The 22,653-nt window shown below is 42.2% G+C and overlaps 2 protein-coding genes across 2 annotated transcripts; both read left to right on the forward strand.

Annotated features, from left to right (window-relative positions):
* The first annotated feature begins 504 nt into the window (after nucleotides 1-504).
* Nucleotides 505-7,853, forward strand: LOC120562006 (proline-rich extensin-like protein EPR1). The gene is made up of 5 exons (XM_039805410.1): nucleotides 505-655; nucleotides 3,014-3,814; nucleotides 5,324-5,387; nucleotides 5,954-5,998; nucleotides 7,691-7,853. Exons 1-5 carry the CDS (start codon nucleotides 505-507, stop codon nucleotides 7,755-7,757), a joined length of 1,128 nt encoding a protein of 375 aa, XP_039661344.1. The 3' UTR covers nucleotides 7,758-7,853.
* A 2,401-nt stretch (nucleotides 7,854-10,254) lies between these two features.
* Nucleotides 10,255-22,627, forward strand: LOC120565283 (proline-rich extensin-like protein EPR1). Its single transcript, XM_039810942.1, has 5 exons — nucleotides 10,255-10,365; nucleotides 15,378-18,309; nucleotides 19,809-19,872; nucleotides 21,341-21,385; nucleotides 22,515-22,627. The coding sequence occupies exons 1-5, from the start codon at nucleotides 10,255-10,257 to the stop codon at nucleotides 22,582-22,584; spliced, it is 3,222 nt and encodes a 1,073-aa protein (XP_039666876.1). The 3' UTR covers nucleotides 22,585-22,627.
* Nucleotides 22,628-22,653: the final 26 nt, after the last annotated feature.

The raw sequence follows: 22,653 nt of genomic DNA on the forward strand, positions 1-22,653 counted from the left end.
TCTGTATTCGCTGAAACTGAGTGTTGTCACGCTCACCTTTCATGTTCCTGTTTTGCTGCTCTTGGTATTGTTGTTTCCTTTGTTGGGCTCAACATAATATCTGTTCTCAGGAGACTCAATGTGCTCATATCACTGTGGTTTCACTGCCGGGGATGACACCCGATCCTTTGAAATTATAAATGACCGTTTGATGACGTGAGTCTGGGTTTTGGTTTCAGGGTCTGGTCTATTCAAAAGGACGAAGGAGAAAAGATGTTTTCAAGTATTATTTACATTTGTCCGTCCCTCCTTCCCCTGACCTCTTTAGAGCTCAGAAACCCAAAGCTAACTATGAGATTTGGCACAACATTGTGCATTTCCTAAGTCATGTTTCTAAGCACCAAGGGAGTGACATTTATCTGAGGAGAACAAAAGACTCAGGTTCTCTGTGATTCGCCACTGGAGGATCTGCAGACTATATATATGCATCATGCCACGTATGTTTTTCAGAGAGTTGCAGTCAAGATGAGGCTACTTGTGGCATTTCTCTTCTCAGCGTTGGGCTGCGGTCTCGCTGGAGGACAGCTTGTGTCCAAATGTGACCTAATGAAGGCGTTTCAGGACCTGACGGAGGACGTAAAGCAGCAAGGACTGACTATGGACTTAGTGGCTAAGAGTTAAGTACCGGTTGCAACTTTCACATAACACAAAAACTAGTGCAGTCAAATGATTAAAATGTTTTATCGCGATTAATCGCATTAATATCATAGTTAACCTCGCAATTAATTGCAAATTTTTATCTATTCTAAATGTCCCTTGATTTCTTTTTGTCCCATTATTTTTTCTCATTTTAATGCTAATGAATAGAAAGATTTATATTATATATATATATATATATATATATATAACAGGAGTACCTTGTTCAATTGTATTTGTCTGTTCTGTATGTTCAAAAATATAAAAAAATTAAATGTTGATCTAAAAAAAAACAGAGCACAAAACAGCCAAAACAACCACTGGATGGTGAAATGGTATTTTATAATAACTTTGAATGCACCACAAGGCTGGCAAGGCGAGGCTTTGTCTGTGTTTTTCAGACAATGGCAGCTACAGTCTGGTGTTAGAATCCTCTCCAGTGAAATACAGTCACACTTTTAAACCGTTTAGCTGTCAGCATTTTAACTGTTAACTCCAGCTGTTATCTAACGGTAGGCTAACATGACCTGCTGCTAAGTGTAGCGTTGACTAGCGTCCCATGCGGCGATGTTTCAGTTCCCTGTAACATCCGCTTTCGGAGCATCAGAGAGAAGCGCAGGCATTTAAGTGGCACTGAAATCCACGTTGCTATTCGGTACGGTAGATAACGGTCGTTAAGGCACTGGTGCCGTATTAGCTCCGGGCCCCCCCGCCCCAAAATAAAAACTCTTCGGATCTACACGATTCACGTGGATGACATTTGCCCATTCAAAACGGCAATTTTCACCGAAAAGCAACTACTTTGCAGGTATTTACCAGTACTCTTGGCCGGCTCGCAAGCCCAAACAAGTGTGTCTGCGTGCCTGTTGTTGTGTTTCCGGTCCAGCTAGATCCAGTGTGGTGTTGTAGTTTTTCTAACGTTACTAGTTGTTGCAACAGCATGTGAAAAAAACTACAAAGTTTGCTAGGCCAAAAAGAACGTTAATCTTGCGATAAAAAAATGTATGCCGTTAAAATAGGTTTGCGTTAACGCCGTTAATAATGTGTTTAACTGACAGCACTATCAAAAACAAATTATTATTATATATTGAATTGCTTTCTTAGTCATATATGAATACATAGACCCCCACCCCACTTTTATGCATGATTAACAGAGTTTTATCACATGAATTCTTTAAATTAATTTATATGTTGTTATTTATTGTTTTTTAGCACTTTTATCCAAGCACTTGTTTCACTAACCTTTTGGGTATGTGTATTTTTTGTATATATATATATATATATATATATATATATATAAATAAAGGGGAGATTGGGGTAGATGGGGGAGAACTTAAGTAATATACATCCCTGTATACTGTCTCTATCCTGTCCATTGGGTCTTTTAATCTCTTTTTAAACACTTTTATTCCTTTTAAATAACTGAAAAATGTTTTTAAAGAGTTTTTTTAAGTGGCTTTACCTTAACCTAAACCAAAAACAAAGTGTCCCAGAAGTTAACTTTTTTGGCCACCAGCCACTCTGGCCGGTGGATTTTAAAATTCAATAGCCACAGTGGCTTTTAACCAGCCAATTATTATTTGCCTGATAAAAAATGAAATTAATAATCATCTGGGGATGATGCATCAGTAAAACTTTGTGGGTGGTTATCTGCCTGTTAGATTTTGAATGAGGGCTGTTAATTGATTAAAATATTTAATCGTGATTAATCGCATGATTGTCCATAGTAAACTTGTAATTAATCTCAAATTAATCACACCTTTTCTGTGTGTTCTAAATGTACTATTAGCTGACGGACAAAGTTAGACACTGGTGAAGAAAGTGGAGCATCTAGCAGATATTCTTCAAGATTTTAATGTTAAAATGATATTTAAGACTTGACGTTCAGTTCACATGGACAGTAAATGCAAATAACTTTAATCTTGTCGAAAGTAGAATCTGGAAGGGCTTTGAAACTTAACTTGCTGTTCAAAAGATCTTTTTCTTTATTGATTTCTACTCAAGAAGGTTTGTTTCTGCTAGCAATCCACATCATTACTGCTGCATTGCTTCCTCATTGCCCAAACTACAGAGCGGCCCAAGGCCAAAATCTCAGAACGCGCATGCCTGAAAGTAATTACTTGAGTAAAAAGGAATTTGCGTTGACTTGTTATTACCGCGTTCATTTTGACAGCTCATTTTGATTTCTTGTATACGAGTAGACATTTTGGACTGATGTTGAGTCAGGAAGTCTTTAGGAACCATCCTCTGGGGGTCATGAATATTCAGAGAAAATGTAATAGTCTGTAAAGGAGTTTTTTGAAAGTTTTTGTCTCTCTCTTCTCTCCCCTGCTTTCAGTTGTGTGTCATGCGGAGCTTGCGTCGGGTTTTAACACCAGCGCAGTGACTGAGTCGACTCCCAGGGGCGGACATCACAGTAGGGGGAAGAGGAATGCGGGCATGTTCGAACTGGCAAAGTTTGGGGATCTTACAACACCCCCTGGCCATGGGCATCCTCCACCAGCCACCAAACCTCCACCAGCAACCAAGCCTCAACCAGCCACTGAACATCCACCGCACACAAGGCTTCCACACGTGGTAAGCATTGACCATACAACACGCCCCAGCCGGGTGCGACGGCTCGCCGGCCCTGATTTTGGAAATCTTATAACATCCCCTGGCCAGGGGCATCCTCCAACAGCCACCAAACCTCCACCAGCCACCAAGTCTCCACCGGCAACCAAACCTCCACCGGCCACCAAACTTCCACCGGCAACCAAACCTCCACCGGCCACCAAACTTCCACCGACAACCAAACCTCCACCAGCCACCAAGGCTCCACCAGCCACCAAACCTCCACTGGCCACTAAGGCTCCCCCGGCAACCAAGGCTCCACCGGCAACCAAGCCTCCACCAGCAACCAAACCTTCACCGATCACAAGGCTTCCAGAAGTGGTAAGCAATGACCTTACAACACACCCCATCCGGGTGCGGCGGCTTGCCCGCACTCCATCGCCTTCCAGACCTCCACACGTGGTAAGCAACGAGACTGAGGATGAGCCGGTCTGGACGCTCTACGGCCTTTTCCAACTCAGCAATTACCTGGTCTGCAGCGACGGCACGACTCCGTCACCCAACATCTGTGAGATGGACTGCAACAGTGAGTTCACTTTCTGTTTGTTTTGTATCTTAACACATTCTCATGAACCTGTTCGTTTGATATAAATTAGGCGACCGCCAGGCTGGTCACATGATGGTTAAGTTTAGCGGACTTTACAGTTACATTTAGCCGACAGAAGATGACTGGGAGGCAGGTACAGAGCACTGCAAGGTGACTGCCGTTACAGCTAACTTTAGCTGACAAAAAGTGAGCGTCATTGCGGCGACGAATATGCAAAGAAATATCTAATTTATAAACTGCGTATGTTTTGTGTGCAAACATTTAGTTTGTAAAATAACAAAAGCTGTCAGATAAGTAGAAGTAGAAATTGGTGTGGAAAGAAAAGACTCAGTTAAGTACAAGTATCTCAAATTTGTACTTAAAGGGATACTTCACCGATTAGCATTAAGCTTTGTATCAGTAGAAACCCGGTAGTATTTTCGAATGACCGTGCTTCCCTCCCTCATGTCCCCCTGAGACTGGCTTTCTCTGTATTGTGGGTCTGGAAAAAAGCCTCCGATGACGAAAAAATTGTCATTTAGCATCATCTGAGGCATTATTTGCCCAGAGTCTGTGGACTACAGCCAGCTAGTTCTGCATGTTTTCAACCCGCCCCATAGGGGGTTGGACTGTCGTCTTTACACGAAGCTTGCCGAAGTAAGCCGAGTGTCAGCCGTCTTGAAGCTTCGCTAAACAGGCTCTGTCCTTTCAGCAGCAAACTTTTACAACAAATATGTGCATTCAAACTACCGCACATGTGTACCACATGGTATACATTGGTACAGATCGAAGAATATGCAGGAAACTTTATTACAGATGGAATACTCGACACACTCCGCGAGCTACGCGAGGGGACATCCTCAGCGATGACACGCGGAACGAGGGCAGGTGACATAGCTTGCTAGTTGGAAAGCTAACGCTAGCCGGCCACCTGTCCCATCAATCCTGCTTGCAAGTGTCCGCTCATTAGACAACAAACTGGACTACATCCAACTTCAACGAAACTCCCAACGCGAGTTCAGAGACTACTGTGTTTTTGTTGTTGTGGAAACATGGCTGAAATGCCTCCGATGACGCTAAATGACGATTTTTGTGTCATCAGAGGCTTTTTTCCAGACCCACAATACAGATAAATCTAGTGTCAGGGGGACATGAGGGAGGGAAGCACGCTCATTCGAAAATACTACCGGGTTTCTACTGATACAAAGCTTAATGCTAATCAGTGAAGTATCCCTTTAAGTACTTGAGCAAATGTGCTTAATTACTTACTGCTCTAGAAACAGGTGTTGTACTCACAAATTGTGTGTGTGTGTGTGTGTGTGTGTGTGTGTGTGTGTGTGTGTGTGTGTGTGTGTGTGTGTGTGTGTGTGTGTGTGTGTGTGTCAGATGCGTTTATGTGACCGCTCAGACAATTAACAACAGCTCACTAAGGACAAGTCTAACAATTTTTACTCAAGTCAAATCATTTTTCATCTTTGCCTTAAACCAGTGAACTTGTTTTCTTTTCAGACCTTGTTGATGGAGACATACACAACGACATCAGCTGCGTGTTGGAGGTCATCAGCCAACTTATGTAAGTTCATTTTTTAAATAACTTTAGTGTGCATCAAATGTCCGAAAACTAGAAAAATGCAATTTTTAAATAGCCTAGGGCACAATCTACTTTTGATTTCATTTGTTTGACTTCAGACATCACTACGTCTTCTTAGTTTGTTTATTTGAAGAGATTTGTTTTCTATTCATTTAGTTATTTTAATGTGGGATGTGTTTTAAAAATCTAATTATTATTATTATTATTATTATTATTTTTTAGGATAACATTTTATTTCAGTTGCACTTTTGATAAGAGGACACATCTGTTGTTTTGCACAGTTTATAGACATAAAAGTCAGTCATTTGTCTGCAGCTCATACTGTTAAAAAATAATCCTGAGAAAATCGTATCGTGAACTTAAAACGGTAGAGTTACAACCCTACAGAAACCCTTTGGACAGTAACATATTTTTGAAAATGTAGGCTATTGTACGTTATTTTTTGTAGACTCTGCTGTATTTTGTTTAATCTGTTTTGCAGTGCCTTGGTTCATTCCCTACCTATCTTTCTTAATATGAATTTATTTCTATTGTGAATATTTCCACAGTGAAAATGGTTTTGGGGCGGCCAACCGTGACGAGTTAATAAGAATGTAAGTTATATCTTCATGTAGTCTCTGTGTTGCATGTAACATTACAACTTTTGGTAATCTGCCTTCTAAATGCAAGGAATTAAACGCAGGCACAGTTGGTAATGTTGAAAAGCTAGCAAGATTTGAAAGTAGCATCTCCTTCTCAGGGCACTGTCAGTACCCGATCCGTTCCACCTGCACAATCCGTTCTGCGCATGTGCAAGATGACACGTATGCCATGACGTAGGCGCAGTTGATAATGCTGCGTTCATTCCACCACCACCTTGGAATAACTGCACCGCTTCCACCTGCACGATCCGTTCTGCGCATGCGCAAGATGTTCACACGCTAGCCTCCAGCTAACGTTAGTTAGCTAATAGCTAATTCGGCGGACCGCTAGGTGATTATAGCGGTCTGCCGTTAGCCTCCACCGGGAAGCTAACGTTAGTTTAGCTAACGGTTAATTTGGCTAACCGCTAGCTGATTGCAGCGGTCTGCCGTTAGCCTCCACAGTTAAGCTAACGTTAGTTTAGCTAACAGCTAATTCGGCTAACCGCTAGCTGAGACAGCATGTAAACTTTAAAAGACCCTCAAAATAAAACTTGAAAATAAACGTTAACATATATAACAGCTGTTACGTCAGTTCTACTTTACTTGTGCTCATTTAAAATACAATCACTCAATACTTGTCTTTATTTTTATTACTGTAATGTCTTAATTTAGCTGTAGCTTGCTTTTCCCATTAAGTTTAACTTAACGTTATTTTAGACTGAATCTAGCTGCAGAAACAACGTAACCAGTGGGGCGGTGCCTGTTATTTCGAGGTGGCATGAACGCAGCATTATCATCTGCGCCTACGTCATGGCATACGTGTCATCTTGCACATGCGCAGAACGGATTGTGCAGGTGGAACGGATCGGGTACTGACAGGCACCGACCAACACACAGACATGCACGAGACATTTCTTGGAAACAATAAACAAAACAAAAACCGTACCCGTTCAACAGAAAGATGGTAACCATGGCGGCAGTGGAAACTTTTGCTGAGTTTTATCCTCCATTCTCCGGTAGACTTGCAGTAAAACTCTGGTGGCATCGACGCGCTTTGATCTCAGGCTCGTTTACGGGACGGGTAGAGTAGGCGCAGCGAGGCAAGCAGGCATGTTATTGGCTATTTCCAGGCAGCCGCGAGGCAGTGATTGGTGGGCATTTTTACAGGATTACAGCAGCTACAGATGACACATCTTTTTGCATCTTTTTCAGATCCCTTAAGTTATTTATTGCTGTCGGGGTGTAAAGATCATTTCAAACTATTTTTGGGGCACCATGTAGGCTAAAGAGGCTCAGTCCTCGCCGCAGCGGGTTCGGTTCTGACCTGAGGCCCTTTGCTGCATGTCGTTCCCTTTCATGTCAAGCTTTCCTATCAAATAACGCCAAACCTGCTTTACATTTTTGAGATTATCTTGAGGCCTTTATTTTTGAAGACATGAAAGGGGAGAGAGAGAGAGGGGGAACAACATGCAGCCAAGGGAAGTCGAACCTGCAGCATATGCTTTGCGGAGCAAACCTCCACACATGTGCACCCGCTCTACCAACTGAGCCATCCCGGCCACAACCCTGCTTCTAATTAATTTACTATTTATCATGAAATCAATATTCAATTAAAAATGTGAATGAATTGTTGATCTGTTTCTGTTTTCTGTTTCTTTGCAGGGTCAGGCTCATCTTCCAGCCGGAGTGCAGCAATAAAGCCTCCGACTACTTCGCTGAATGCATGTAGTGCCGTAACTATCACTGGAAGGATTACCCTATACGAGTGGTGATTGGCCATCTATGAGTGGTGATTTATGACATAAATAAAGTCAAGCATGTTGCACTTGTTGTTGTGTTTTTGTGTCTATGACCTAAAAATAAAATTGATGATTTTGATAATAATTTGAAAACGTTGATAATGATAATTGAAAGACTTTAAATTACTATTAACTATACTTTTAAATTTAAGAAATGACTACTTTTACTATTACCTGCTATACATGTAAAGAAGACTCACAGATGTAAGGGACGGAAATGGAAATGAACAGGAAGGGGAGGGGGCTGAATATTTAATTTTCCTAAAAAAAAACAACAGCATTATTTATATTCTCTTTGGATCTTCCCCTCTAAGTTAAAGCAAAACAAAACTGCAACCCTCTCCCCTCCATATCTTAAAACTATTTTGCCTGACGTACAGAGGCGCCCAGGGGGCATCCTTACCAGACGCCCAAACCACCTCAACTGACTCTTTTCAACGCAAAGGAGCAGCGGCTCTACTCTGAGCTCCTCACGGATGACTGAGCTTCTCACCCTATCTCTAAGGGAGACAACAGCCACCCTCCTGAGGAAACCCATTTCTGACGTTTGTACCCACGATTTAGTTCTATTGGTCATTACCCCGCCTTCATGACGATACACGATCCATGGGTCCGATACCGATAATAGCACGATACAGCAATTCTGCGATAATCAATATATTGCTAGACAATCTCATAATGACACATCACAATATTGGTCTAACTATGAATACAAAACGCCCGTGAATAGTTTAAGTGCAGGTTTTTTCTCTTTATTCACTGCAAGTCCAAACTGTTAGAAAACAGCACAATAGAACAACTAACTACTGATATGATTATAAAAAAACATTTCATTTTCATTTTCTAAAAGGCACATAAAAATGCAAATCCTAGTGATTTAGTGTAAAACCAGGTGCCAACTGTGTGACGTCACCCATTGGTTTGTGGAGATCTGCTATGAGTCGTCGAGTTTGCCGTTACAGGCGCAGCCATCCTGGTAGCGGATGTGACGATTTTAGACGAGAGGGAAGCCATGTTACATTACACAATGTTACGTTACACACTTTCACTGTCAATCACATCATAGCCATGCCCTAAAACACCCCCTGCTTTATTGCCGATTTTAAAATCAACGAGACCATAATTCAAAAAATTAACATCATTCTGTGTTGCAGAAGACTTAAAACTAGCGATTGAGACCATAAAGTCATTATGAAAATGTTTACTGAGGTCATAAATCAAGTGAGAAGTGGGTCACTTTCTCATAGACCTCTACAGAAACCGAACTCCATTTGCAACCGCATGTGTCGCCCTCTGCTGGAATTCAGATAGAATGCAGGTTTAAGGCACTTCCACATTTGCAGCACTTCGCCGAACCGCATACATTGTCCATTAATGTTAACAGTCTATGTGTAAAACTAAAATAGCCATGCTGGGAGCAGGGAAATCTATTTAAAGCACCGTATTTTATTAATTAAAATATGGATTTTTGGCACCAGCACGTCGATTCTCGTATCGCACGAAGAACAATGATATATTGCCATATCGCTATTTTGTCCCACCCTTATTCATAACTATAGGTGTATTGAATATCAGCAGGAGTTTCCCTGGACATCACTTTCTTTTACTTTCTATGCAATACATTCTGTCCTTTACAAGCAGCCTGAAGCACTACTTTAGATGGGTGTGGATTTTAAAACACAGTTTTAGTAATAGTAACCTTTATGGCAAACTTATTCACTGAACCTGAAACGGGGTGGTGATGGCGCAGTGGATATAACACATGCCTTTAGTGTGGGAGAACTGGGTTTGATTCCCACTGCGATACATCAACCAATGTGTCCCTAAGCAAGACACTTAACACCTAGTTGCTCCAGAGGCGTGCGACCTCTTACATAGCAATTGTAAGTCGCTTTGGATAAAAGCGTCTTCTAAATGACATGTAATGTAATAATGAAACATGTGAGTATTATCCTGGTCACCTTTCATGTTCCTGTTTTGCTGCTCTTGGTATTGTTGTTTCCTTTGTTGGGCTCAACATAATATCTGTTCTCAGGAGACTCAATGTGCTCATATCACTGTGGTTTCACTGCCGGGGATGATACCTGATCCTTTGAAATTATAAATGACCGTATGGTGACGTGAGAAGATAAACCGTCTCATGGTCTGGTCTATTCAACAGGACGAAGGCGTAACCTGTACATGAGAAAAGATGTTTTCAGGTACAAGTATTATTTACGTTTGTCCGTCCCTCCCTCCCCTGATATCTTTAGAGCTCAGAAACCCAAAGCTAACTATGAGATTTAGCACAACATTGTGCATTTCCTATGTCATGTTTCTAAGCACCAAGGGAGCAACCTTAATCTGAGGAGAACAAAAGACTCAGGTTCTCTGCACACTATACATATACATCATGCCACGTATGTTTTTCAGAGAGTTGCAGTCAAGATGAGTCTGCATGTGGCGTTTCTCTTGTCAGCGTTGGGCTGCGGTCTCGCTGGAGGACAGCTTGTGTCCAAATGTGACCTAATGAAGGCGTTTCAGGACCTGACGGAGGACGTAAAGCAGCAAGGACTGACTATGGACTTAGTGGCTAAGAGTTAAGTACCGGTCGTGACTTTCACATAACCCAGAAACAAATTATTTTATATATTGAATTGCTTGCCTAGGCATATATAAATACATAGACCCCCACCCCCCTTTTATGCATGATTAACAGTGTTTTTATCACATGAATTGTTTAAATTAATTTATATGTTGTTATATATTGTTTTTAGCACTTTTATCCAAGCACTTGTTTCACTAACCTTTTGGGTATGTGTAATTTTTGTACATGCATACATATACATATATATATATATATATATATATATATATATATATATATATATATATATATTATATATATAAATAAAGGGGAGATTGAGGTTTATGGGGGAGAACTTAAGTAATGTACCTCCCACTGTCCGTCCTGTTCAGTGGGTCTTTTAATTTCTTTTTAAACACTTATTCCTTTTCAATAACTGAACAATGTTTTTTTTAAATAGTTCTCTTTAAGTGGCTTTACCTTAACCTAAAACAAAGTGTCCCAGTCAGTTAACTTTTTTGGCCACCAGCCACTCTGGCAGGTGGATTTTACAATTCAATAGCCACAGTGGCTTTTAACCAGCCAATTATTATTTGCCTGATAAAGGTGAAATACAGGAAAAGCACGAGCATCGTTCTTGAACTTGTTAAAAATTCATATTTAAGTGCTGCTTGCCGTTCGCTTGGTTTAAAAACGTCTTTTTACTTTCAATTTTCTTTGAATCATCCTCATTGTAAGAGCCAGGGATAGTCTATTATTGTTGAACACCTTTTTTTGGTCACCTACGGTACTTAGGGCACCGGGTGTTGGCAGAGGAAGCAAGAGGGATATCATCTGTTTACCTGTATAATTTTTGTGAATGAGAGAGAGAGGGGTGATGGAGGAAGTCTTTTTTTTGCTGGCCGCTGTTTATCGCCGTTTATCATATGATTTTGGACACCTTTTTGTACACCATTGAATAGGGATGGGCAATATGGCCTAAAATCCATAATGCGATATACATTGCAGCCGCCTGCGATAATGATATATATCACGATATATAAATTATAAGCTTACTGTAAAGTATTGGGTTTCTTTCCATTAGTGCAAACCATTCTAAAAGGCCCTACACTTAGTTAGATTAAGTCCTTGGTTCTTAAATCCCACCCAAGATGCAGAGAACAGAAAAAAATTGTGTCTTTTTAGTTAAGGAACAGACACTATACTAAGATGCACAGATACTTTAAATAAAAACATATTTCTAACAAAGTTTCTTACCTGCAGCCTAATGTAACACATTTGGTTTTAAACATTTTGTTTTCTTAATGAAATGAAAACTGGTGTCTTGTTAATAAAGAAATGGATACTGTGAATTAGGGAAATACTTCCAGTATTAGGAATGGCTATTTTAAATAAAGAAAATTCTTCCAAGTGTAGTGCACAGATACTTCAAATGAAAACATAATAAAGTACAAAATGAAAGCACAATGATTTTTTTGAATAAAGAAAATACTCCCAGTATAAGGCACACATATGTCAACTAAAGAAAATGTTTCAAGTATAAAAGTTTCTTTACAGTAGTGCCATGCCATAGACACTAAAAAGTGCAAAACAGTGACATAGCACAATTGTACACACTTGTACACACTAGAGCTGAAGATCTTTGCCCGAACCTGACGGGACCCCATGTGCAGCTCATGGCTCTAAAATTTGCAGGTAGATTACGTCATCAACATGCATTATCGCGATAATGCAATATAATTAAAATCTCTATTGTAGGCCAATTTTGTATCATTTATATTGCATATCGTTTCTATCATCCATTACTACCATGCAATGTCTTAGATATACACAACCTCCTTTTCTCCTGCAAATAAATCTACAAAACACAGTCATTGGATCTGTGAGTCATTAACATATACTAGTTTCCTCACTGAGCTTCTTGCCAGCTAAAATTGTTGTTTTCAGATAGTCGCCTATACTCATCTTTTTGTTGGTTGCTTTTTTCAGCCAGCCTCTTCACCCCAGTAAACATTTTTGAGCTCAAATCCAAGGAAATGGCGAACTTGGTTGAAATGTGAAAGAACAGTGGTAAAAAAACACTAATGAATCACTAAATTTTCATTGGCTACCCACCAATGTGGCAGGAAGATAGAAAGTTATACCAAACAAACAAAACCGCATTTGGCGTGTGGTCGGTTGTTAATTTCAGAACCTGGTCCCAGCAGAAGAAAATATTAGCCGGGGATTCATGATCTCCGTACGTTGGACAGGCCAACACTAAAAAGAGTTGTTTAAAAATTAGGGCTGGGCAACGATTTAAAGTTTTAATCGTGATTAATCGCATGATTTCCCTGATTAATCGCGATTAATCGCATTGTTATACGCAAAATCCAATAATGAATTCAAAAGTAGTATATAGGGCAATTTTATTTTAAATGTTATGCCATATGAACGAAAGTGCCATAACATTTGTTCTGCAAACACTTAAAGGTGCCCTGCCACACAAAACCGTTTTTACTTGCATTTTTTGAAATATGTTAGGTCCATATGTGTTTGTGTTATGTGGTGAATGTGAAAATGAACTGCTACCTCCTCTGTCAGCTCTAGCCACTGAAAAGAAATAAGAGTAGAAATCAGGGCAATTACAAAATTCGGTCAGTCTGACATCATGTTGCCTGAGCTCATTACTATTCATGAGCTTACCCAGTTGCGCTGGGTAAAGGATGCTGATAGCCAGGCTCTCATTGGCTAGCTGTTAGCCAATCAGATTCAAACAGCTTAGCTTGTTGAATAATAATGAGCACTGGCAGAAATCGAGCTGAGTCTTCCTGCAGGCTTTCTATACCGCGCTAGAATGGCTTGAAACAAGGTAACCAAGGCATGTTTTACACAAAAACATTTTATAGAGTCCATGGTAGAACTTCAGACATTACTACAAAGTAATGAAATATGTGTGGCAGGGCACCTTTAAAATCAGCATTTTGTTTATACAGTAGCAGGTAAATAAAATATTTAGTGTGAATCTCAACTTAAACAATGTAATCAAAGCAAATACAAAATTAAAGCGTATTGCCACTGCCAGGGCATTCATGTTATCCGGTTTGTTATATATAAAATAAATCTGCCCACAAAATCCTGAGCCACAATCATAACATTTAAAACAGGCAATTTCTGAGATAACAGCAGAAACATTTTTTTTTCTTTTATCAGGGAGTAGCATAACCAGTATATGTTCAGTACCAAATGTCCCTGTTAGAGTGAGGTGAAGCACAAACGTTTCAGCATAATGTCTCTCCTCTGTTTTCATTACAGTCAGAGCATGTGAATGCAGCACCCACTGTTCATCAATATAATGCACTGTAACTCTGAGGTAATTATAGTTACCCAGTGATGTCCAGTAGTCCCAGTGAGAGTAACACGTTGTAAAGTTGTCGCTTTTGCGGTCCTCTCCTTTTCATACAACTCACGTATTCTTCTTGTGATGGTGCGTCTTGAGGGAATCTGATACCTACTGTCATTTGTTGCGATTCTCAGAATGTTTCTCAGACCGACGTCCTACACAACACTAATCGGTCTGCAGTCTGTAGCTATCCACTTCGCTATGGCATTTGTTAGCTTCTCTTGCATTTGTTTATCTATACTTCTCCCACACGCTGCATCTGACGTAATCTGCCGAAGCCTCGCGCCACTGTTTGTTTCGTTGAATGATTTGCTGCTATCAACGGTGTGTATTGCATTTAGGTGATATTTCAGACTGGAAGTACTCTGGTGATAAGAAAATTTAACTTTGCAGTGGTTACAAATAACTTTGGTTCTGTCTACTGCACCGTCTGGAAGAAATTTAAAATGAAAATGGCCATGTAAAAGTTCCGTACCCTTCTCCATGTTTGTTGGTTTGTTTATCTGCTTTTCCTTTCCATTTCCTGTAAGCGTGGCAGCAGTCAGAACGAACTTTTACAAAATGTAAGCCTGTGAGCAACAGACTTTTACAATAATAAAAGAAATAATAAAAACTGCATTAATGCACAATAAAATAATTGTCGGCATTAATTAATGAATGCGTTAATGCGATAGTAATGCGTTGAATTGCCCAGCCCTATTAAAAATGTTTCTTTGTTGATTTTCGCTCATTACTATTCCTCTGGGGATGATGCATCAGTAAAACTTTGTGGGTGGATATCTGCCTGTTAGAATTTGGATGTGGGCTGTTGATCGATTAAAATATTTAATCGTGATTAATCGCATGATTGTCCATAGTAAACTTGTGATTAATTGCAAATTAATCACACCTTTTCTGTGTGTTCTAAATGTACTATTAGCAGACGGACACAGTTAGACACTGGTGAAGAAAGTGGAGCATCTAACAGATATTTTTCGAGATTTTAATGTTAAAATGGTATTTAAGACTTTACGTACACCGCTGCTAATTCAGTTCACACATGCAAATAACTTTAGTCTTGTCGGAAGAATAATCTGGAAGGGCTTTGAAACTTAACTTGCTATTCAAAAGACCTTTTTCTTTATCCATTTCTACTCAAAAAGGTTTGTTTCTGCTAGCAATCCAAAACATTACTGCTGCATTTCTTCCTCATTGTCCAAACTACGGAGCGGTCCAAGGCCCAAATCTCAGAATGCGCATGCGTTAATCATGCGTGAAAGTAATTACTTGCGTAAAAAGGAATTTGCGTTAACTTGTTATTATCGCGTTCATTTTGACAGCCCTAATTCTAATTTTAATTTCTTGTAGATGTTTTGGACTGATGTTGGGTCTGAAAGTCTTTAGGAACCATCCTCTATGAATATTCAGAGAACGGTGAATAGTCTGTAAAGGAGTTTTTTGAAAGTTTTTGTCTCTCTTCTCTCCCCTGCTTTCAGTTGTGTGTCACGCGGAGCTTGCGTCGGGTTTAAACACCAGCGCGGTGACTGAGTTGATTCCCAGGGTGGGACATCACAGTAGGAGGAAGAGGCAAGCCGTGTTTGGGGAGCTTACAACACCCCCTAGCCAGCCACCAACAGCCACCAAACCTCCACCGGTAACCAATTCTCCACTGGCCACCAAACCTCCACCGGCCACCAATCCTCCACCGGCAACCAATCCTCCACCAGCCACCAAGCCTCCACTGACAACCAATCCTCCACTGGCAACCAATCCTCCACCAGCCACAAAGCCTCAACTGACAACCAATCCTCCACTGGCAACCAATCCTCCACCGGCCACCAATCCTCCACCAGCCACCAAGCCTCCACCAGCCACCAAGCCTCCACTGACAACCAATCCTCCACTGGCAACCAATCTCTCCACCAGCCACCAAGCTTCCACAAGCCACCAAGCCTCCACTGGCAACCAATCCTCCACTGCCGCCACCATTCCTCCACACTGGCAACCAATCCTCCACCGGCCACCAATCCTCCACCAGCCACCAAGCCTCCACCAGCCACCAATCCTCCACTGGCAACCAATCCTCCACCAGCCACAAAGCCTCCACTGACAACCAATCCTCCACTGGCAACCAATCCTCCACTGGCAACCAATCCTCCACCAGCCACAAAGCTTCAACTGACAACCAATCCTCCACTGGCAACCAATCCTCCACCGGCCACCAATCCTCCACCAGCCACCAATCCTCCACTAGCAACCAAACCTCCACCAGCCACCAATCCTCCACCATCCACCAAGCCTCCACTGGCAACCAATCCTCCACCGGCCACCAACCCTCCACTGGCAACCAATCCTCCACCGGCCACCAATCCTCCACCAGCCACCAAGCCTCCACTGGCAACCAATCCTCCACTGGCAACCAATCCTCCAGCAGCCACCAATCCTCCACTGGCAACCAATCCTCCACCAGCCACCAAGCCTCCAGTGACAACCAATCCTCCATTGGCAACCAATCCTCCACCAGCCACCAAACCTCCACCAGCCACCAATCCTCCACCAGCCACCAATCCTCCACCAGCCACCAAGCCTCCACTGGCAACCAATCCTCCACTGGCAACCAATCCTCCACCAGCCACAAAGCTTCAACTGACAACCAATCCTCCACTGGCAACCAATCCTCCACCGGCCACCAATCCTCCACCAGCCACCAAGCCTCCACCAGCCACCAAGCCTCCACTGGCAACCAATCCTCCACCGGCCACCAATCCTCCACTGGCAACCAATCCTCCACCGGCCACCAATCCTCCACCAGCCACCAAGCCTCCACTGACAACCAATCCTCCACTGGCAACCAATCCTCCACCAGCCACAAAGCCTCAACTGACAACCAATCCTCCACTGGCAACCAATCCTCCACCGGCCACCAAGCTTCCACCAGCCACCAAGCCTCCACTGGCAACCAATCCTCCACCGGCCACCATTCCTCCACTGGCAACCAATCCTCCACCGGCCACCAATCCTCCACCAGCCACCAAGCCTCCACCAGCCACCAATCCTCCACTGGCAACCAATCCTCCACCAGCCACAAAGCCTCCACTGACAACCAATCCTCCACTGGCAACCAATCCTCCACTGGCAACCAATCCTCCACCAGCCACAAAGCTTCAACTGACAACCAATCCTCCACTGGCAACCAATCCTCCACCGGCCACCAATCCTCCACCAGCCACCAATCCTCCACTAGCAACCAAACCTCCACCAGCCACCAATCCTCCACCATCCACCAAGCCTCCACTGGCAACCAATCCTCCACCGGCCACCAACCCTCCACTGGCAACCAATCCTCCACCGGCCACCAATCCTCCACCAGCCACCAAGCCTCCACTGGCAACCAATCCTCCACTGGCAACCAATCCTCCAGCAGCCACCAATCCTCCACTGGCAACCAATCCTCCACCAGCCACCAAGCCTCCAGTGACAACCAATCCTCCATTGGCAACCAATCCTCCACCAGCCACCAAACCTCCACCAGCCACCAATCCTCCACCAGCCACCAATCCTCCACCAGCCACCAAGCCTCCACTGGCAACCAATCCTCCACCGGCCACCAATCCTCCACTGGCAACCAATCCTCCACCAGCCACCAATCCTCCACCAGCCACCAATCCTCCACTGGCAACTAATCGTCCACCAGCCACCAATCCTCCACTGGCAACCAAACCTCCACCAGCCACCAATCCTCCACCAGCCACCAAGCCTCCACTGGCAACCAATCCTCCACTGGCAACCAATCCTCCACCGGCCACCAATTCTCCACCAGCCACCAAGCCTCCACTGGCAACCAATCCTCCACCGGAAACCAATCCTCCACCAGTCACAAATCCTCCACCAGCCACCAAGCCTCCACTGGCAACCAATCCTCCACTGGCAACCAATCCTCCACCAGCCACCAAGCCTCCACTGGCAACCAATCCCCCACCAGCCACCAATCCTCCACCGGCCACCAATCCTCCACTGGCAACTAATCGTCCACCAGCCACCAATCCTCCACTGGCAACCAAACCTCCACCAGCCACCAATCCTCCACCAGCCACCAAGCCTCCACTGGCAACCAATCCTCCACTGGCAACCAATCCTCCACCGGCCACCAATTCTCCACCAGCCACCAAGCCTCCACTGGCAACCAATCCTCCACCGGAAACCAATCCTCCACCAGTCACAAATCCTCCACCAGCCACCAAGCCTCCACTGGCAACCAATCCTCCACCAGCCACCAAGCCTCCACAGGCAACCAATCCCCCACCAGCCACCAAGCCTCCACCAGCCACCAAACAAACACAGAACACAAGGCTTCCACAAGACCTTACAACACGCCCCATCCGGGTGCGACGGTTTGCCCGCCCTCCACCGCCTTCCAGACCTCCACACGTAGTAAGCAACGAGACAGAGGACGAGCCGATCTGGACGCTCTACGGTCTTTTCCAGCTCAGCAATTATCTGGTCTGCAGCGACGGCACGACTCCGTCACCCAACATCTGTGAGATGGACTGCAACAGTGAGTTCACTTTCTGTTTGTTTTGTATCTCAACACATTCTCATGAACTTGTTCGTTTTATATAAATTAGGCGACCGCCAGGCTGGTCACATGATGGTTAAGTTTAGCGGACTTTACAGTTACATCTAGCCGACAGAAGATGACTGAGAGGCAGGTATAGAGCACTGGGAGGTGACTGCTGTTACAGTTAACTTTAGCTGACAATAAATGAGCATCATTGCGCCGACGAATATGTAAAGAAATATCTAATGTATAAACTATGGGCTGAGCCCCATGCAAGATCACTTTTGCATTTTTATTTTTTATCTTTACTGCATGTCCCCCATTTACTTTATGCACTTCTGATTTTTTATTTTATTTTATATAGTGACACCAATTCTCCAAAAGGCGCCGCTCTTAGACCATATCTCGAAACCCAGTTTTCCATTAGAGAACACAGCACTGCATATAGTCACATGCAGTAATACCAACAATTTTGACCGGTTCAAATTTAGACAGCTCTTCCTCTTGACGAGGTGTCTTTACTTTGTAATCAAAAGAGGGTGTCTGTGTTACTTCTAATCACAGGCAACACATCTCAAGGTGTCTGTGTTACTAGACGACACTCCTCACTCGAGGCGTCTAGTATTTACCAGGCAACACTCCTCACTCAAGGCGTCTGGCTCTGCATGCAATATCATTTAGAGTACTGGTTAGCCCAATTTAATTAAAACCCAAGATGTCTTACCCTCACAGATCCAAAAAGAAATTTAGTTTGAGGTCTGAATGTGAGAATTTTGGTCTTATTAAAGACAAAACAGGAATTCTCTTACCTTTAATTTTGGCCACCATTTGGATCAGGAGAGAAGAGTCCGGGTATGCGAAGTCCGGCCAAAAAGTTCTGGTTGGCTTCAGTTCTCGGCTTCCTGGTCTTGACATCATGTCAGGGTCACCATGTAGGAAAAGATGCGACTGATTCTACTCCGGCTCAAATTGCCAGAGTCTTTTTGACTTCACCAGTCACTTCTCACGTTTTCCCCTTTAATTTTGTGTTCGCTGAAAGGCAGACCAGGAAATGAATACTCAGGATTCGTTCAGTTAAACTATAACAATCTTTAGTAAAATGATATTGCAAGGAGCTGTGGATTTTTGCAAATCACACTACAGGCTGTAGGTGGTGCCAGAGGCAGATTTATTTTTTAAATAACCTGATTCATGTAGTTCTACTCGAACATAGGGTCAGTTTCAGCAAATACAACAGAAAGTTAGTTTTATAAGGCTTACCTACTGCAACTTAAGTACAAGTATCTCAAATTCATACTTAAGTAGCCTACTTGAGCAAATATGTTTAGTTACTTTTCACAACTGCTCTAGAAACAGGTGTTGTACACATACATACACAAATCGAGTGTGACAGCTCAGACAATTAACAGCTCACTAAGGACAAGTCTAACAATTTTTACTCAAGTCAAATCATTTTTCATCTTTGCCTTAAACCAGTAAACTTGTTTTCTTTTCAGACCTTGTTGATGGAGACATACACAACGACATCAGCTGCGTGATGAAGGTCATCAGCCAACTTAGGTAAGTTAATTTTGTAAATTACTTTACAGCATGCATCAAATGTCAGAACAGCCTAGGGCGCAATCTACTTTTGATTTCATCTGTTTGACTTCAGACGCCATTATGTCTTCTTAGTTTGTTTATTTGAAGAGATTTGTTTTCTATTAATTTAGTTATTTTAATGAGGGATGTGTTTTAAAAATCTAATAATTAAAAAAAACATCTTTATTAGAAAAAATTATGATAAAATTACATTTCAGTTGCAGTTTTGATAAGAGGACACATCTGTTGTTTTGCACAGTTTATAGAAATAAAAGTCAATCATTTGTCTGCAGCTCATACTGTTAAAAAATCCTGAGAAAATCGTGTCGTAAACTTGCCAATTGCTTACACACTGAAATCAAAAGTATTACGCAATTATCAAAACCTTACACTCAAGGAGCAAAACATTGGCCAATCTGTGAAACACAGCCATCAGGTGCGCAAACACATGATTGCTTAATTGTAGACACACCAATCAGGTTTAAGCACTATATAGAACATTTTCACAGCAGACATGTTGACATGTCATAGTAGGAAAAGCACAGGTGTATTCAAAACCATTAATGTTGGCTGCATTCCACTTAGGAGAGGCCCTGGTATTGTGCATGCTGACTCACTGAAATAGCTTACTGAGACACTTGATGGAATTCAGCCATCGTTAAGGTTATCAATGTCAGCTGTGCTTTTCCTACTATGACAAGTCAAAATGTCTGCTGTGAAAAAACTCCATAACTGTTTTTTTATTGTAATTGTAACCTGGATACAGTATTTTATGTTTGTCTTTTGTTTGCTGAGCTAAGTGGAGTGTTATGCACACTACTGTAGTAGCATGAAAACTGGGACATGTTTTGTTGTGATTCTCCATGTTGACATGTTGACTGATTTAGATATATGAGAGAAATAAATGATATTTTCCTCAGTCTGCAGCATTGGTCTTGTGTATTGTTTGGTGAACTCATTGTATATTTGCACTTTCTCTGTGTACTTCATTTACAGTATTCGAATCACTGAGAAGTAGAATTGCTAAAAGTGTTTTAGGTTAGAAACAGCAGTTAACTGATTCAAACAGAATTAAGTCATATGGAACATGTGTTTCATCAAATTTCAACAAAATATGTTTTTTATAAAGTAGTGTATAGTATTTGCAAGAGTTCTTTTTAATTTTGCAAAGGGTCTGAGGTGTTCTGCTAATTGGGTGTGTGGTTGTGCTAATTGTGTGTAGTAAATAGTGCTCAAGCAATTGAAAAAAGAACTGTAAAATGGTGACGTTACAACCCTACAGAAACCCTTTGGACAGTAACATATTTTTGAAAATGTAGGCTATTGTATGTTATTTTTTGTAGACTCTGTCTGCTGTATTTTGTTTAATCTGTTTTGCAGTGCCTTGGTTCATTCCCTACCTATCTTTGTTAATATGAATTTATTTCTATTGTGAATATTTCCACAGTGAAAACGGTTACGGGGCGGCCAACCGTGACGAGTTAATAAGGATGTAAGTTATATTTTCATGTAGTCTATGTGTTGCATGTAACATTACAACCTTTGGTAGTTTGCCTTTTAAATGCAAGGAATTAAACGAAGGCACGGTTGGTAATGTTGAAAGTGGCAACTTTTGCTGAGTTTTATCCTTCATTCTCCGGTAGACTTACAGTAAAACTCCGGCGGCGTCAGGCTCGTTCAAAGGAGAGGTAGAGTACGCACAAGCAGGGGCAAGCAGGCATGTCATTGGTTAATAACCAATGACAAGCCATTTCCAGGCGTCTGCGAGGTAGTGATTGGCAGTCCGTGAAATGGTCATGTTATTTAATCTATTGATTCGTGTACACGATCATGTTCATGTCGTTTTTTTTCGTGGTGGTAAGCACGAATTTTAAACTAATGTAGTTCTTCTTTTCCTAAACACCCAGAGACCGTGGCCGTTTCCTGTATGTGGCAGTTCCTTTCCCCGTTATTCTTTTCCTAAACACAACCGTCCTGTTGTTGTCGCACATCCACCAGAGACCGCGGCCATCTCCCGCGTGTGGCGTTTCATTTCCCCGTTGTTGCGTCTCCCAGAGACCGCGAATCGTGTCCCAGCGTGTGACGTGTCCTTTCCCCATTCTTCTTTTCTTAAACCCAAACTCCGTGTAGATGCTTCCCATTACGTGCTCACCACCACGAACAAAACGAGCTGAACGTGTCTGTGTACACAAATCAATAGATTAAAAATAACGTGACCATTTCACGAACTACCTTGAGACCGTGTTGGATTACAGCAGCTACAGATGACAGATCTTTTTGCATCTTTTTCAGAGCCCTTAAGTTATTGATTGCTGTCGGGGTGTAAAGACCATTTCAAACTATATATAAAAAAAGGATTTTTGGGGCACCATGTAGGCTCAGTCCTCGCGGCAGCAGTTGCAGGTTCGGTTCCAACCTGAGGCCCTTTGCTGCATGTCGTTCCCTTTCATGTCAAGCTGTCCTATCAAATAAAGGCACTACATGCCAAAAAAAACATTTATTTAAAAAAAAATATTTTTGAAAAACAACCCTGCCTTTTATGAATTTACTATTTATCATGAAATCAATATTCTATTAAAAAACATGTGAATGAATTTTTGATCTCTTCTGTTTCTTTGCAGGATCAGGCTCATCTTCCAGCCGGAGTGCAGCAATAAGAAAGCCTCCGACTACTTCGCTGAATGCATGTAGTGCCGTAACTATCACTGGAAGGATTAACCTATACGAGTGGTGGTTGGCCATCTATGAGTGGTGATTTAA

This window comes from Perca fluviatilis, chromosome 1 (genome assembly GCF_010015445.1).
Source record: "Perca fluviatilis chromosome 1, GENO_Pfluv_1.0, whole genome shotgun sequence".
NCBI classification, from domain to species: domain Eukaryota; kingdom Metazoa; phylum Chordata; class Actinopteri; order Perciformes; family Percidae; genus Perca; species Perca fluviatilis.

What these genes read in the sequence shown, in the direction of transcription:
- LOC120565283 (XM_039810942.1), top strand. Translation starts at nt 10,255, where the DNA reads ATGAGTCTGCATGTGGCGTTTCTCTTGTCAGCGTTGGGCTGCGGTCTC. An exon ending in CTGTGAGATGGACTGCAACA is followed by an intron (nt 18,310 to 19,808) that starts GTGAGTTCACTT and finishes TTTTCTTTTCAG; the next exon opens with ACCTTGTTGATGGAGACATA. An exon ending in AAGGTCATCAGCCAACTTAG is followed by an intron (nt 19,873 to 21,340) that starts GTAAGTTAATTT and finishes ATATTTCCACAG; the next exon opens with TGAAAACGGTTACGGGGCGG.
- LOC120562006 (XM_039805410.1), top strand. Translation starts at nt 505, where the DNA reads ATGAGGCTACTTGTGGCATTTCTCTTCTCAGCGTTGGGCTGCGGTCTC. An exon ending in CTGTGAGATGGACTGCAACA is followed by an intron (nt 3,815 to 5,323) that starts GTGAGTTCACTT and finishes TTTTCTTTTCAG; the next exon opens with ACCTTGTTGATGGAGACATA. An exon ending in CGTGACGAGTTAATAAGAAT is followed by an intron (nt 5,999 to 7,690) that starts GTAAGTTATATC and finishes GTTTCTTTGCAG; the next exon opens with GGTCAGGCTCATCTTCCAGC.